We start from the raw sequence: 15,387 nt of genomic DNA, 5'->3' as shown, positions 1-15,387 counted from the left end.
AGGACCACAGGTGCATACCACCTTGCCTGGCCCCCGCATTTTATTTTATTTATTTATTTTGAGACGGAGTTTTGCTCTTGTCACCCAAGCTGGAGTGCAATGGTGCGATCTCAGCTCACCGCAATCTCTGCCTCCCGGGTTCAAGGGATTCTCCTGCCTCAGCCTCCCGAGGACCTGGGGTAACAGGCATGCGCCACCACGCCCAGCTAATTTTGTATTTTTGGTAGAGACAGGTTTCTCCATGTTGGTCAGGCTGGTCTCGAACTCCCAACCTTAGGCGACCTGCCTGCCTCAGCCTCCCAAAGTGCTGGGACTACAGGTGTGAGAAATTTTATCATTTTAGCTACATGCTTGTTGACGTACAAGGTGTGGTCATTGCACCCCAGTGTTCCCCTATGTGGCTGCGGCCAGGTAAAGGGGCTGCGCTCCTCTCGCCCACCCCAGAGGGTCAGCCCCAGAGGAAGCACTGGTGACCTTTGTTGCCATAGATTGGTTTCCAGTTTGGATTTTTTAAAAAAACAGCAGGACTTGACGGGGGCATAAGTAACACACAGCACAGTGCACAGGGCTGAAGGGTGCAGCTCCGTGAAACCCGACCAGCGCACCCTCAGCGTAAGCCTCGGAGACACGCGCCCCTTTGCAAGGCCCAGCGCTCCTGGCTGTCCGTGTCTGGCTTCCCAGGGAGGGGCACACGGCTGTGCTCCTGGGCCTGGTTCCTTCCTACAGCACCATGTGGCCACGGCATCTGTGTGGCATGTGTCCACGGTTAGTGTCTGCGTGGTTCCTCTGTATTCCGCTGAGAAATGGGTGTTGCGAATTCCAGTTTGGATGGGAAACCGCAGTGCAGATGACTCGCTCGCATGTGCAGCTGCACGCGCAGGGCTGGGTCTGTGCCTGGAAGTGCATGACCCCGTCATGCAAAATGTGCACCCTTCCTCAGAATCCACAGCAGCTGGTCCAGAGGTCAGATATGCTGTGTGTGTAGTGATGTGTAATGCTGAGGGCGGGCCATAAAAGGGTGCACACTGCTTCATCCCGCTCAGCCCGAGGCTGCCCAAAAGCAGCAACAGGGGAGCTCTTTGGAGGGGGTGTCTCAACCCCCTCCCTCCAAGACGGGGCTGGGACTGCAAAGAGCGAACCTCCGAGACGGGGCTGGGACTGCAAAGAGCGAACCTCCGAGATGGGGCTGGGACTGCAAAGAGCCAAGCCCAAAGCACCAGCGTGACGGCCCAGGGCACCTGTTAGGGGAGCTCACATACAGAGGGCGGCAGCATCCCTGAGATGGACAGCGAGAGAAAGGGTGCTCTACCCAGGGTTGCCCGCAGCGAGCGGTCAGGGTGTGGCACGCATGGCAAGGTTTGAGGAATCTGGCTCAGGGCCAGGGCTGGTTTCCTTCAGTGTTTTAGGCACCGACCGGGCTACCTTTATCAGTGCCCAGAAATGTTGAAGGCACCATGTGGGTTTAAGCTGCGGAGAAAACCTGTAGCTGGTGGGTCACAAAGCCATTGAGGCAGATGCCGAAAGAAAGCAGGATGTGGAGGGATCTCAGGGCCCGACTCCCTCGAGGGAGCTGCCGGGGTCTGTGTGGTTAGACTGCAGAGTGTGCTCAGCCCACACCGCGGATGTTTGTGTCTGTAGCCCAGCGAACCGTGTCCTGAGTGTCCCCTCTGTGTGTAGGGGGCCCAGGCAGTGCCACTTCTGATCTGGGGATGGCATGTGACTGTGCCAGGGTCTTCCTGCACTCGGACGAGCACCCCAGGAGCTCCATGGCCAGCAAGGTAGGCCCTGGCTGTCATTCTCACCCTCCGCTTGGGGCCCTGCCCTCTCTGTGGCTTGCTGGCACATTGGGGGCACCGCCAGCTCTGGTGTCATGTGGCACCTGCAGCTTCAGGAGGCTCAGCCAGCCTTTCTGCACTGTGCGATTTAGACCTGACCACGCCCTTGTGCGGTGTTCCCCAACCACATCCCTTCGAATTGCCGGTATCTCCGTTCTTCTCCAGTCCAGGAAAAGCGTGATGGTTGCAGAGATGCCCTCCACGGTCTCCCACCACTCAGAGAGTCACACAGATGAGACCCTGGCCAGCAGGAAGTCGGATGCCATCTTCAGAGCTGCCAAGAAGGACCTGCTCACCCTGATGAAGCTGGAAGTGAGTGGCCCCGGCGGGCACCTGGCCGTTGTCCCACCCAGGGCGCGTGGCCTCCTCTCTGCCTCTGTCGGGCAGTGGTTCCGGGTGTGGAGGACAGTGGCTGCAAAGGAGGTGCTTTGGGTGGAGTGCAGGCTTAGTTGTCTTTTGGGGTCCCCTTTGGGAAGCTAGCAGCTTGAGATCGCCTTATGTTCAAACTCAAAGCTGAGGCTTTCTGGGACATCAGGGTGTCCCAAAGCTGGACTTTAGAATTCTCATCTATGTTTATATTTAATACAGCAATAATAGTGTCAGATTATTGTAGTATGACATTTTCCCAGCTTCACTTTAATAATTTATTTTTATTACTTTTTAATATTCAATCACCTTAGTTCATCTAGGATTTAATTTCTTACATATGATGGAAAGCTTTTTTTTTTTTTTTTTTTCGAGACAGAGTCTTGCTGTATCGTCCAGGCTGGAGTGCAGTGATGTGATCTCGGCTCACTGCAACCTCCACCTCTTGGATTCAAGTGATTCTCCTGCCTCAGCCTCCCGAGTAGCTGGGATACAGGCGCCCACCACCACACCTGGCTAAATTTTGTATTTTTAGTAAAGACGGGGTTTCACCATGTTGGCCAGGCTGGTTTCAAACTCCTGTCCTCAAATGATTTGCCCACCTCAGCCTCCCAGAGTGTTGGGATTACAGGCATGAGCCACCGCGCCAGGCCGATGGAAAGCTTTAAATAGGTAAAAAGATAGCCGTGACAGTGTCGTGAGTTCCCATGCACCGGTCACCCAATTCCGTAATTACCAGTCATGGCTAATCACTTTACAGCTGTACTCCTAGTCCCTCCCCCAGTTATTTCCCGTCTCAAAAATCTCCAACACGATATAATTTCAATCATTCCTCTCTAACGGTTACGGACTCCTTTTGAGCCATCACCACAGTGTTGCTCTGCAAGTGAAATGTTAAAAAGCTGCGATTGCTCACCCACCCAGTGTGTTCCTGGACCCTGACTGTGTCATGAGTGGTTCTCAGTGGTTTCTTGTTGTACAGATCAGGATCTGAGTTAGGGCCATACACTGCAGTTGGCTGATCTATCTCTTAAATCTGCTTTTCTGGCCAGGAGTGGTGGCTCATGCCTGTAATCCTAGCACTTTGGGAGGCCGAGGCAGGTGGATCACCTGAGGTCAGGAGTCCGAGACCAGCCTGACCAACATGGTGAAACTGTTTCTACTAAAGATGCAAAAATTAGCTGGGCGTGATGGCACGTGCCTGTAATCCCAGCTACTTGGGAGGCTGAGGCAGGAGAATTGCTTGAACCTGGGAGGCGGATGTTGCAGTGAGCCAAGATTGCGCCACCACACTCCAGCCTGGGCAACAAGAGTGAAACTCTGTCTCAAAGGAAAAAAAAAATCTCTCCTCTTCTTCTTCTTCCTTCTTCCTTCTTCTTCTCTTCTTCTTCTTCCTTCCTCTTCCTCTTCCTTTCTTTTTTCTTTCTTCCTTTCTTCTTTCTTCTTTCTTTCTTCTTCCTTCTTCTTCTTCCTTCTTCTTCTTCCTTCTTCTTTCTTCCTCTTCCTCTTCCTTTCTTTTTTCTTTCTTCTTCCTTTCTTCTTCTTCTTTCTTCTTCATTCTTCCTTCTTCTTCCTTCTTCTTCTTCCTTCTTCTTTCTTCTTCTTCTTGCTTCTTCCTTCTTCTTCCTTCTTCTTCCTTCTTCTTCTTCCTTCTTCTTTCTTCTTTCTTCTTCTTTCTTCTTCTTCTTTCTTCCTCTTCCTTTCTTTTTTCTTTCTTCTTCCTTTCTTCTTTCTTCCTCTTTTTTCTTTCTTCCTCTTCTTTCTTCTTCTTTCTTCTTCCTTCTTCTTTCTTCCTTCTTCCTCCTTCTTCTCTTCTTCTTCTTTCTTCCTCTTCCTCTTCCTTTCTTTTTTCTTTCTTCTTCCTTTCTTCTTCTTCTTTCTTCTTCCTTCTTCCTTCTTCTTCTTCTTCTTGCTTCTTCGTTCTTCTTCCTTCTTCTTCTTCCTTCTTCCTTTTTCTTCTTCCTTCTTCCTTCTTTCTTCTTTCTTCCTTCTTCCTTCTTCTTCTTCCTTCTTTCTTCTTTCTTCCTCTTCCTTTCTTTTTTCTTTCTTCTTCCTTTCTTCTTCTTTCTTCTTTTTTTCTTTCTTCCTCTTCTTTCTTCTTCTTTCTTCTTCCTTCTTCTTTCTTCTTCTTCTTCTTTCTTCTTCTTTCTTCTTCTTTCTTCTTGCTTCTTCTTCCTTCTTCTTCCTTTTTCCTTCTTCTTCCTTCTTCCTTCTTCTTCCTTCCTTCTTCTTCCTTCTTCTTTCTCTTCCTTCTTCTTTCTTCTTCTTTCTTCTTCTTCTTCTTGCTTCTTCTTTCTTCCTTCTTCCTTCTTCCTTCTTGTTCTTCCTTCTTCTTCCTTCTTCCTTCTTCTTCCTTCTTCTTCCTTCTTCTTTCTTCTTCTCCTTCTTTCTTCTTCTTGCTTCTTCCTTCTTCCTTCTTCTTCCTTCTTCCTTCTTCCTTCTCCCTTCTCCCTTCTTCTTTCTACTTTTTTCTTCTTTCTTCTTCTCTCTTCTTTCTTCTTCTTTCTTCTTTTTCTTTCTTCTTCTTCTTCTTTTCTTCTTCTTCCTTCTTCTTCTTCCTCTTCCCCTTCCTTCCCCTTCTTTCTTCCTTCCACTTCTCCTTCTTTCTTCCCCCCTCTTCTCCTTCTTTCTTCCCCTTCTCTTTCTTCCTTCCCCTTCTTTCTTCCCTCCCCTTCTCCTTCTTCCCTCCCCTTCTCCTTCTTCCCTCCCCTTCTCCTTCTTCCCTCCCCTTCTCCTTCTTCCCTCCCCTTCTCCTTCTTCCTTCCCCTTCTCCCTCCTCCTTCTCCCTCCTCTTTCTCCTTCTCCCTCCTCCTTCTCCTTCTCCCTCCTCCCTCCTCCTTCTTCCTCCTCCTTCTCCCTCCTTCTTCTCCTTCCCCCTCCTCATTCTCCTTCTTTCTTCCTTCTCCTTCTCCCTCCTCCTTCCCTCTTCCTCCTCCTTCCTTCTTCTTTTTTGGAGACAGTGTCTCACTTTGTCATCCAGCCTGGAGTGCAGTGGTGCCATCTCAGTTCACTGCAACCTCCACTTCCTGGGCTCAAGTGATCCTCCCAACTTAGCCTCCTGAGTAGTTGGAACCACAGGCTCACTACCACATCTGGCTGAGTTTTGTATTTTTAGTACAGATGGGGTTTTGCCATGTTTCCCAGGCTGGTCTTGAACTCCTAGCCTCTAGTGATCCACCTGCCTTGGCCTCCAAAAATTCTGGGATTACAGGCGTGAGCCACTGTACCCAGCCAGTCTTCTCTCTCTTTAAACAACTTTTTAATTATGGGAAAATTCAAAACTATATAGAATAGATGGAATAGTATGTGAAGGTGAGTACCTAGCATCCCTCATAGTAACGATCACACCACAGCCCACCTTGTTTTCTCTGCACCCCTTCCGTACTGCCCAGGTGCCCCCCCTTGAAGCAAATCCCATCATCATAACACGTCACTGGTGGATATTTCAGGATTCATCTCTAACCACAATACTCTTATCATTTCTGAATACTTAACAGTAATCCTTAAAATGGCCAAATGGCTTCAGTCGTGCGGTCAGTGCCCCCCTGTCCAGCGGCCTCATCCGTGTCACCGTGGCCAGCTCCCACGTCCCTCGCATCCCCTGCGTCCCTCTCATCCCACGCGTCCCCCTCGTCCCCCTTGTCCCCCACGTCCCCCGCGTCCCCCGCGTCCCCCACGTCCCCCTCGTTCCCCCTCGTCCCCCTCGTCCCCCGCGTCCCCCGCGTCCCCCTCGTCCCCCTCGTCCCTCGCTTCCCCCTCGTCCCCCTCGTCCCCCTCATCCCCCGCGTCCCTCTCGTCCCCCGCGTCCCCCTCGTCTCCCACGTCCTCCTCGTCCCCCTCGTCTCCCACGTCCCCCTCGTCCCCTGCATCCCCCGCGTCCCCCTCGTCCCCCACGTCCCCCGCATCCCCCTCGTCCCCCTCGTCCCCCTCGTCCCCCGCGTCCCCCTCATCCCCCGCGTCCCCCACGTCCCCCACGTCCCCCTCATCCACTGCGCCCCCCTCGTTCCCCGCCTCCCCGTCTCCCATGTCCCCCACATCCCCCTCGTCCCCCTCGTCCCCCACGTCCCCCTCGTCCCCCGCGTCCCCCTTGTCCCCCGCGTCCCCCTCGTCCCCCTCGTCCCCCGCGTCCCCCTCGTCCCCCTCGTCCCCCTCGTCTCCCACGTCCCTCTCGTCCCCCGCGTCCCCCTCGTCTCCCTCGTCCCCCGCGTCCCCCTCGTCCCCCTCGTCCCCCTCGTCTCCCACGTCCCTCTCGTCCCCCGCGTCCCCCTCGTCTCCCACATCCTCCTTGTCCCCCTCGTCTCCCACATCCTCCTCGTCCCCCTCGTCCCCCTTGTCCCCTGTGTCCCCCTCGTCTGCCTCGTCCCCCTCATCCCCCTCATCCCCCTCATCTCCCTCATCTCCCTCATCCTCTGTGTCCCCCTCGTCTCCCATGTCCCCCTCATCTCCCGAAGGCTCTGACTTTTCTTAGCACAGCTGCTTTCCTCAGGGAGGCTGCTTTCTTCTGAAGAACCTCCCACGGCTCCTCGGGCTGACAATGCGCCCTGGGGCGGTGCGGCCTCTCCGTCAGCGGCCGTCCTCTGCCTGAGAGCTGGATACGTGGCTGCTCAGATTCTTCTCATCCTCCTCCACCTCTTTCTCCCTCCTGTTTGACAAACTTGTGGCGACATGTGATGTCATTTCTCTTTTGGGGGGGAACTGCCTTCACCCCCTTCACCGTCAGGGTGTGGGAAGTTTAATGGTTTGTTTTTTGATCATTTTCCAAAGGTGCTGGGTGGGGTTTCTTATTTTTATTTCATCATCACTGTGGACTGGGGGTTTACACACCTGATGTTTCAAACCTTCGTGGGTGTGGTGCCCGCAGACGCTCCCTCACCCTTGGTTTGCCCCAGGGCATCTCCACAGGCTCTGGGTCCACTGCAACCTCTGCCTCCTGGGTTCGAGTGTGTTGGACACTCCCGGGTCACCTCTGGGAGCTCCCAGATTCCAGAGTCCTCGTGCCCTGGAGGGCGTCGTTCTGTAGGTGGAGTGGAGAAGGTGTCCCACTGCTGGCTATGCCAGCGCCACTTATAAAGAAATCACCCTTTCTCCCTGAAATGACATCCTCTCTCTCTTACGTAAATTCACAAAAATATGAGTGTCTGTTTCTGCATTTTCTGCCTTGCTCCTGTTTGGTGTCTGTCTCTGTTCCGATGCCCCGGTTTGGCATCGGTGGCTCTACAGGGTGCCCAGTGTCCATCAGGCCCTTGTTGGAGGACAGCCTCGGAGGAGGGCCTTGCCTGGCCTCTGGCCTCACCACTCGTTGCCCCTGAACGGCCCAGCGCAGCCTCCGTTCTCTGGACCTTCATTTACGCTTCCCGCCCGTGTTCCCTGAAGCCTGCTCTGTTTCCAGGACTCATCTCTGTTGGATGGCCGGGTGGCGCTTCTGAACGTTCCTGCAGGCACGGTGGTGTCAAGGCAGGGAGACCAGGTGAGCGGGGGTCTGGGGGGGGGCACTGGGACCACCCAATGCCGTAGCCCAGTGCCAAGTGGAACACCAGAGGAGGGCCTGGGCTGGATACCAGTGATTGGGGACCTCCCAGCACCGGGCCGCTGCCCCACTGGGCACCATGGCAGAGCCCCTCCCCTCAGGCAGCCCTGAGCCCCGAGAGCTGTGTCCACCTTTGGTCCCTGCTGCACTGGCCCTTCCGCTCGCACCTGAGAGTGGTCCGGGCAAGCAGATTGGGAAGAGGTCATAAGAGGCACGGTGGATACCGATCAGTGGAAGTGGCCTTGGAGTGGTTTCATGGGCACATCTGCAGATGTGGGACCAAAATGCATGGCGTGTGCAGGGGGCTCAGTGTGGGAGGGGCCAGGAGCCCACCCCTCAGAGGTCAGGCCCCAGGCGAGGCGGCATGGGACCCCCCGTGCACAGGAACGCTGGGCGGACGCGTATTTGCTGGGGACAGTCAGTATGCGGGTGCCGGGAGAGAAGGTGTGCAGGTCCGAGGCCCGGCTCGCTGCACGGAGCCCTCGAGAACCCAAATTTTCCACGACTGCTTGTGAAATCATGAAACCGTAGACACTGCCGAAATGTTTCCAGTGAAGTCCATGCCCAGAGCTGATCTGGTCGGCGGATGGTCTCCCGGCCGAGCCTGGTGGCATCGTCTGCTCTGGGCCCAGAGCTGCCCCCGTCCTGCCCGTGGTCACTCGTGGTGCCTCCTGAGCCCTCTCATGTTGTCAGGACACCAGCATCCTGTTCGTGGTCTCGGGGCTGCTGCACGTGTACCAGCGGAAGATTGGCAGCCAGGAAGACACCTGCCTGTTCCTCACGCGCCCTGGGGAGATGGTGGGCCAGCTGGCCGTGCTCACCGGGGAGCCTCTCATCTTCACCATCAAGGCCAACAGGGACTGCAGCTTCCTGTCCATCTCCAAGGCCCACTTCTATGAGTGAGTCCCACGGGCCAGGACCTCGGGGCGGTCCCCAGCCCCGCCTGCCCTGAGACCCCTCCCCGCGTGGCCGGCCTCTTCCTGGTGCTCTCGCCCTCTTCCCTGCTGCTCGGGCCCCCCTCTTTGTCCCCGGCACCTGTGTAGGCCCAGGTCTGTGCCCCCTCCTCCAGCGCTCAGTCAGCCGACCCCATCTGCCCACAGCGATCAGCTTCGCACAGCCATCTCTGTGGTGTGCTCCCAGCCGTGTCCATTTATCACTGGTCAGTTCTGGGGCTGCCCAGCTTGGCTCAGCAAGGCCCACGTTGGGGTGGGGCCGGGCGTCAGGGGCCGTGAGCCGCCCCACCCCTGCAGCCTGGGCTGACGTGTCGGGAGCCGGCCATGCGGAGGTGGAAGGGCAAGGCAGTGGGTGAGGACGCAGCTCTGGCTCGGGGGAGGAGCCCCGCTGACGTGTGTCCCTTCTGGGGGCAGAATGTGCCCGTGTCGCCTTCCAGGCTCTGGGCTGGAAGACGTCTGTCCGCTTGACCCCAGCCCGTAAGTCTCAGACTCGGCCCCTCCAGGCCCAGAGCTGCCCTCGGCCTGCCTGCGGCTGCCTGGCAGAACCGCCACGTCTTCACATCTACGGCACTGGGCATTCTGCTCTGTCAGGTCCAGAATCTCCTGGAGCCTAGGGTTCAGTTTAACCCCAGCTCTCGCCTCTGGCGGCTTGAGCCGTTCTGTGTGTGTTTTCTGGAAGGCCTCCGCACCCCCATAGGCCAGATGTCTGCTATGGTCTCAGAGCTCTTCTGCCTGAGTGGTTGGGCAGAAGGAGAGGTCAGGAGCCTGAAGGTCAGTGGAAGCACAGCAGCTGAAGAAAACAGGTCGGCTGGGCGCAGAGGCTCACGCCTGTAATCCAGCAAACGGCACCGCGCCGTTGTTGCTTCAGCCTGGGGACCCCGAGCCGGGCAAGGGGCAGGGGTGGGGACAGCGGGGCCCTGGCCCAGTTGGGAAGGGCTTTCTGCATGGCCTCTGTCTTCCAGGCCTGGCCTAAGTGGCTCCAACCGGGTCCCGATGCCGGGTGCCCACACTGCAGCGTGCAGATGGGGAGACTGAGGCTCCAAGTCCCGGTCCCTCCACCAGCAGGGTACCCTGGGTGAAGCTGGACCCATCTCCCTCCTGAGTGTCCCCAGCTACTCCACGTCAGCACCAGGGAGATCAGGACGGACGGCGAAGAGCAGGGACAGGAACCACCCAGGGCAGAGCTCAGGGCCCTCAGCCTTAAAGCAGCTCAGTCCCCCTGTGCTGTGTGTCTCTATCTGTGTGTCTGCATGTGTCCATGTGTATCCATGTGTGTCTGCGTGTGTGTCTGCGTGTCCTTGTGTGTCTCCGTGTGTCTGCATGTGTCTGTCTGCCTGTGTCTCTGTGTCTCCATGTGTCTGCATGTGTCCGTGTGTCTTTGTGTGTGTCTCTGTGTGTACATGTGTCTGTGTGTGTCTCTGTGTCTCCGTGTGTCTGCATGTGTCCATGTGTCTGTGTCTCTGTGTGTGAATGTGTCCAGGTGTGTGTGTGTCTGCATGTGTCCATGTGTGTCTCCGTGTGTCTGTGTCTGTGTGTGTCTCTGTGTGTGCATGTCTGTGTCTCTGTGTCTCCGTGTGTCTGCATGTGTCCGTCTGTGTCTCTGTGTGTGCATGTGTCTGTGTGTGTCTGCATTTGTCCATGTGTGTCTCCGTGTGTCTGCATGTGTCCGTGTGTCTGTGTGTGTGTCTCTGTGCATGTGTCTGTGTCTCCGTGTCTCCATGTGTCTGCATGTGTCCTTGTGTCTGTGTGTGTGTGTCTCTGTGTGTGAATGTGTCCGGGTGTGTGTGTGTCTGCATGTGTCCATGTGTGTCTCCATGTGTCTGTGTCTGCGTGTGTCTCTGTGTGTGCATGTCTGTGTCTCTGTGTCTCCGTGTGTCTGCATGTGTCCATGTGTCTGTGTGTGTCTCTGTGTCTGCATGTGTCTGTGTGTGTCTGCATTTGTCCATGTGTCGCCGTGTGTCTGTGTGTCTGCGTGTGTCTGTGTGTGTGCATGTGTCTGTGTGTGTCTCTGTGTCTCCGTGTGTCTGCATGTGTCCGTGTGTGTGTCTCTGTATGTGCATGTGTCTGTGTCTCCGTGTCTCCATGTGTCTGCATGTGTCCGTGTGTCTGTGTGTGTCTCTGTGTGTGAATGTGTCCGTGTGTGTGTCTGCATGTGTCCATGTGTGTCTCCGTGTGTCTGTGTCTGCGTGCGTCTCTGTGTGTTCATGTGTCTGTGTCTCTGTCTCCGTGTGTCTGCATGTGTCCGTGTGTCTGTGTGTCTCTGTGTGCATGTGTCCATGTGTGTCTGTGTCTGCATGTGTCCATGTGTGTCTCCGTGTGTCTGCGTGTGTGTGTATCTGCGTGTCTCTGTGTGTGCATGTGTCTGTGTCTCTGTGTCCGTGTGTCTGTGTGTGCATGTGTCTGTGTCTCTGTGTCTCCGTGTGTCTGCATGTGTCCATGTGTCTGTGTGTGTGTCTCTGTGTGCATGTGTCTGTGTGTGTCTCTGTGTCTCCGTGTGTCTGCATGTGTCCGTGTCTGTGTGTGTGTCTGTGTGTGCACGTGTCCGTGTGTGTCTGTGTGTCTGCATGTGTCCATGTGTGTCTCCGTGTGTGTCTGTGTCTGAGTGTCTCTGTGTGTCTCCGTGTGTCTCTGTGTCTGTCTGTGTGTGTCTGTGTGTGTGCATGTGTCTGTGTGTGTCTTTGTGTCTGCATGTGTCCGTGTGTCTGTGTGTGCATGTGTGTCTGTCTCCGTGTGCATATGTCCGTGTGTCTGTGTGTCTCTGTGTGCATGTGTCTGTGTCTCTGTGTCTCCGTGTGTCTGCATGTGTCCGTGTGTCTGTGTGTGTGTCTCTGTGTGTGCATGTGTCCGTGTGTGTGTATCTGCATGTGTCCATGTGTGTCTCCGTGTGTGTCTGTGTGTGTCTCCGTGTGCCTGTGTGTCTGCGTGTGTCCGTGTCTCCATGTGTCTGCGTGTGTCCACGTGTCTGCGTGTCCGTGTGTCTGCATGTGTCCGTGTGTCTCCGTATGTTTGCATGTGTGTGTCTGCGTGTGTCCGTGTGTCTGTGTGTGTCTGCATGTGTCCGTGTGTCTTCGTGTGTCTCTGTGTGTGTCTCCGTGTGTCTGTGTGTGTCTGTGTGTCTGCCTGTGTGTGCATGCATGGTGTGCCTTGCAGCCATCACTCCAGCCAGCGTCCCGGGGCTCCTCCTCCACCCCCGGGGCTCTAAGTGCCACGCTCACGCTCTTCATGCCCTCACCCAGCCACTGTCTTACCATCTCCCCAGCTACCCCCACTCCTGTGCAAAGCGGATCCTGATTCCACGTTTGCTCTTCCTCCTGCTTTTGCCTTCGGAGGAAATGGCAGCTCCACCTGCCTGTGGCCTGGGCTAGGCCTGGAGTCGCCCGGCGTCACTCTCACGCCGGGTGCAGGTTGCCCCACGTCCCACCTCCCCACCGCCCAGAGCCACTGGGCACCTCCCTGCAGCAGCCCTCACCCTCCGCAGTCTGTCCACTCACGACCACCGGGGAGAGGACAGTGTTCCCCGGGTCAGAGGCCCCAGCCACCCTCCACCCACCCAGGAGAGACCCTGTGCTCTCCGGGGCCCATGGGTCTCTCAGCCTCTGCCTTTGCCTGCTGGTGCCCTTCACGGCACTCACTGCCAGCCACACCCACGGCCCCAGTGTGCGTTATGCAGCTCCTGACGGCATGTGCAGTCCCCTGCCAGGACCGCAGCCTGACACAGGGCCCGTGCCCAAGGAGCACTCGTGGGCATGCCAGGAGGGGGCTCTCTGGGCTCCCCAACAGCTGCTGGCCACTGCGCACGTGGTGGGCAGTGCTGTGCCGTGGGGCAGGCAGCTGACCGGTGCGTGCCCCGTCCCAGCTCCTGCCAGTGGTCTCTGTACACTCAGGGTGGGGTGGGGGTTGCGGGTCCCATCCATTCCCGAGCACTGCGGCTCTGGGCGAAGGGTAGGTTGGAGGGATGGGGCGGGATTGACTCTGGGCTGCCCGGCAGAATCATGCGGAAGCAGCCGACCGTCGTCCTGGCGTGGCGCACACTGTGGTGAAGAGGATGTCGTCCTTCGTGCAGCAAATCGACTTTGCCCTGGACTGGGTGGAGGTGGAGGCCGGGTGAGCAATATACAGGTGAGGCCGTGGGTGCCACACACTCGGCATCCATGCTGCCCTGGCATGCAGGAGCCGGGGATGGGCAAAGCACGGTTACCATGGAAACCACACACGGAAGTTACCGTGGAAACCACACACGGAAGTTACCGTGGAAACCACACACGGAAGTTACCGTGGAAACCACACACGGAAGGCTGGATTTCCCCAGCCCCACCCCAGCTTAGCTCGGAAACACGCTTCGTGGCCTCCTGGATTTCGTGACACCCACACACGCTTAGACACAGTCCATGTTCCATGAGCGTCTCTCCGTGTATATTCAAGTCCACACCATCCCTTTAAAAGGGCCCCATTGGTGGGGCGCGGTGGCTCACACCTGTCATCCCAGCACTTGGGAGGCTGAGGTGGGTGGATCACAAGGTCAGGAGTTCGAGGCCAGCCTTGCCAACATGGGTGAAACCCTGTCTCTGTTAAAAATACAAAAATTAGCTGGGCGTGGTGGCGGGCACCTATAATCCCAGCTACCTGGGAGGCTGAGGCAGGAGAATCGCATGAACCTGGGAGGTGGAGGTTGCAGTGAGCCAAGATCGTGCCACTGCACTTCAGCCTGGGCAACAGAGCGAGACTCCATCTCAAAAAATAATAATAATAATTAAAGCCAAGACAATTTTAGAATATTCATTTAAAACAACCCAGGCCTATTAACATAAATATTTTAAAATAAAAAATATGTTTTCCAAAACAAAAATAAGACATTGAGAAGCCTGCGTTTTCTTTTTCTCCATCCTGTGTCTGTCTGGCATTGGGAAGCTGGGTGTGGAGGCTGAGGCTGGGGGCCCAGGGTTGCAGGGCCTCTGTGTCTCCCACAGGCAGGGGGACAAGTCCGACTGCACGTACATCATGCTCAGCGGCCGGCTGCGCTCCGTGATCCGGAAGGACGACGGGAAGAAGCTCCTGGCCGGGGAGTACGGCCGAGGAGACCTCGTCGGCATGGTAGGTGCTGGGCCCTGCTCCTGCCTCCCCCACCTCTGCATCCCTCCCGGGACGTCCTGGGTTCTGGCTTGGGTGTGGCCTGGCCAGTTACTCAAGGCAGCAGAAGCCCTGGGAGTGGAGAGCAGGAGTGATGCCCCGCGGCCACTCTGCTGTGAGCCCCGGGCTCTGCCTCTGTGGGGGGCTCCCCGCGGCCGCTCTGCCTCTGTGGGGGGCTCCCCGCGGCTGCTCTGCTGTGAGCCCCGGGCTCTGCCTCTGTGGGGGGCTCCCCGCGGCTATTCTGCTGTGAGCCCCGGGCTCTGCCTCCATTGGGGGGATGCCCCGTGGCTGCTTTGCTGTGATCCTCCCAGGCACCTATCCTGGCGTCTGGGCGCACTGGTCCAGATGCCTCAGGTGTCTCTTGAGGGCTGGTAGCAGCAGGAGCTGCCTCTGGTCTGGGTTTTCACAGGAGCAACTACAGCCAGTCTGGGTCTCGCAGCAGACCCCTGCATCCTGAGCGAGTGGGGGGGCTGCCCAGCTCCAAGGTGCTGCGGCCTGGGGCTTCTGCCGATTTGTGTTAATTTTTTTGTTTGTTTGTTTTGTTTTGTTTTTTGAGATGGAATTTCACCCCTGTTGCTCAGGCTGGAGTGCAATGGCACGATCTCGGCTCACTGCAACCTCCGCCTCCTGAGTTCAAGGGATTCTCCTGCCTCAGCCTCCCGAGTAGCTGGGATTAAAGGCGCCCGCCACCACGCCCAGCTAATTTTGTATTTTTAGTAGAGACGGGGTTTCTCCATGTTGGTCAGGCTGGTCTCGAACTCCTGACCGCAGGTGATTCACTCACTTCAGCCTCTAAAAGTATTAGGATTACAGGCGTGAGCCACTGCTCCCAGACTGTGTTCAGTTTTAAACCAGTGTGGCCAGGTACGGTGGCTCATGCCTGTAATCCCAGCACTTTGGGAGGCCAAGGTGGGTGGATCATCTGAGGTTGGGAGTTCGAGACCAGCCTGACCAACATGAAGAAACCCCATCTCTACTAAAAATATAAAATTAGCTGGGCGTGTTGGCAGGCGCCTGTAATCCCAGCTACTCGGGAGGCTGAGGCAAGAGAATCGCTTGAACCTGGGAGGTGGAGGCTGAGATCATGCCATTGCACTGCAGCCTGTGCAGTAAGAGCTAAACTCTATCTCAAAAAAAAAAAAAAAAACTAAACTCCGTCTCAAAAAAAAAAAACCAGTGTGCGGGGAGGCCTAGGTGCCCTCTCCTGGGGACAGCGTGGCCTTCAGGCAGCCTCTGAGGTCGGAGGTGCCGAGTTGCTCCGCATTTTGCGGGGGGCCGATGGGAACTCTGTGTCAGTGTGCTCCAGCACTGCCTCGCCTCAGCTCTGCCAGGGCCGAAGGTCTTCCCATCAGAGTCCCGTGCTCCGATGGCTCAGCAGGCCCTGGGCCTCTGCTTGGCGGTATGTGCAGCCTGGTGGTTCCAGCTCCGTCCACCAGGTGAAGGCTCACACACCTGGCCGGATGCCGGCAGGGAGGCCTCAGTGCCAGAGGGCAGGGCTCCCGCAGGCTCTGAGGGACACGTCTTAAAAAGAAGTGTTCTCCAGGCCGGGTGCGGTGGCTCATGCCTGTAATCCCAGCAT

At 56.4% G+C, this 15,387-nt stretch overlaps 1 protein-coding gene across 1 annotated transcript in view; it reads left to right on the top strand.

Moving 5' to 3' along the window:
* The window catches only part of PNPLA7 (patatin like phospholipase domain containing 7), a 97,867-nt gene that overhangs the window by 45,158 nt on the left and 37,322 nt on the right, over positions 1-15,387 (top strand). Inside the window, 7 exon segments of the mRNA XM_054499979.2 lie at positions 1,678-1,778; positions 2,001-2,147; positions 7,591-7,668; positions 8,422-8,627; positions 12,670-12,695; positions 12,698-12,800; positions 13,649-13,772. Of these exon segments, the coding sequence (XP_054355954.1) occupies positions 1,678-1,778; positions 2,001-2,147; positions 7,591-7,668; positions 8,422-8,627; positions 12,670-12,695; positions 12,698-12,800; positions 13,649-13,772 (785 nt within the window).

Source organism: Pongo pygmaeus, chromosome 13 (genome assembly GCF_028885625.2).
Source record: "Pongo pygmaeus isolate AG05252 chromosome 13, NHGRI_mPonPyg2-v2.0_pri, whole genome shotgun sequence".
Classification (NCBI taxonomy): domain Eukaryota; kingdom Metazoa; phylum Chordata; class Mammalia; order Primates; family Hominidae; genus Pongo; species Pongo pygmaeus.
This window is presented reverse-complemented; position numbering and strand designations above follow the sequence as displayed.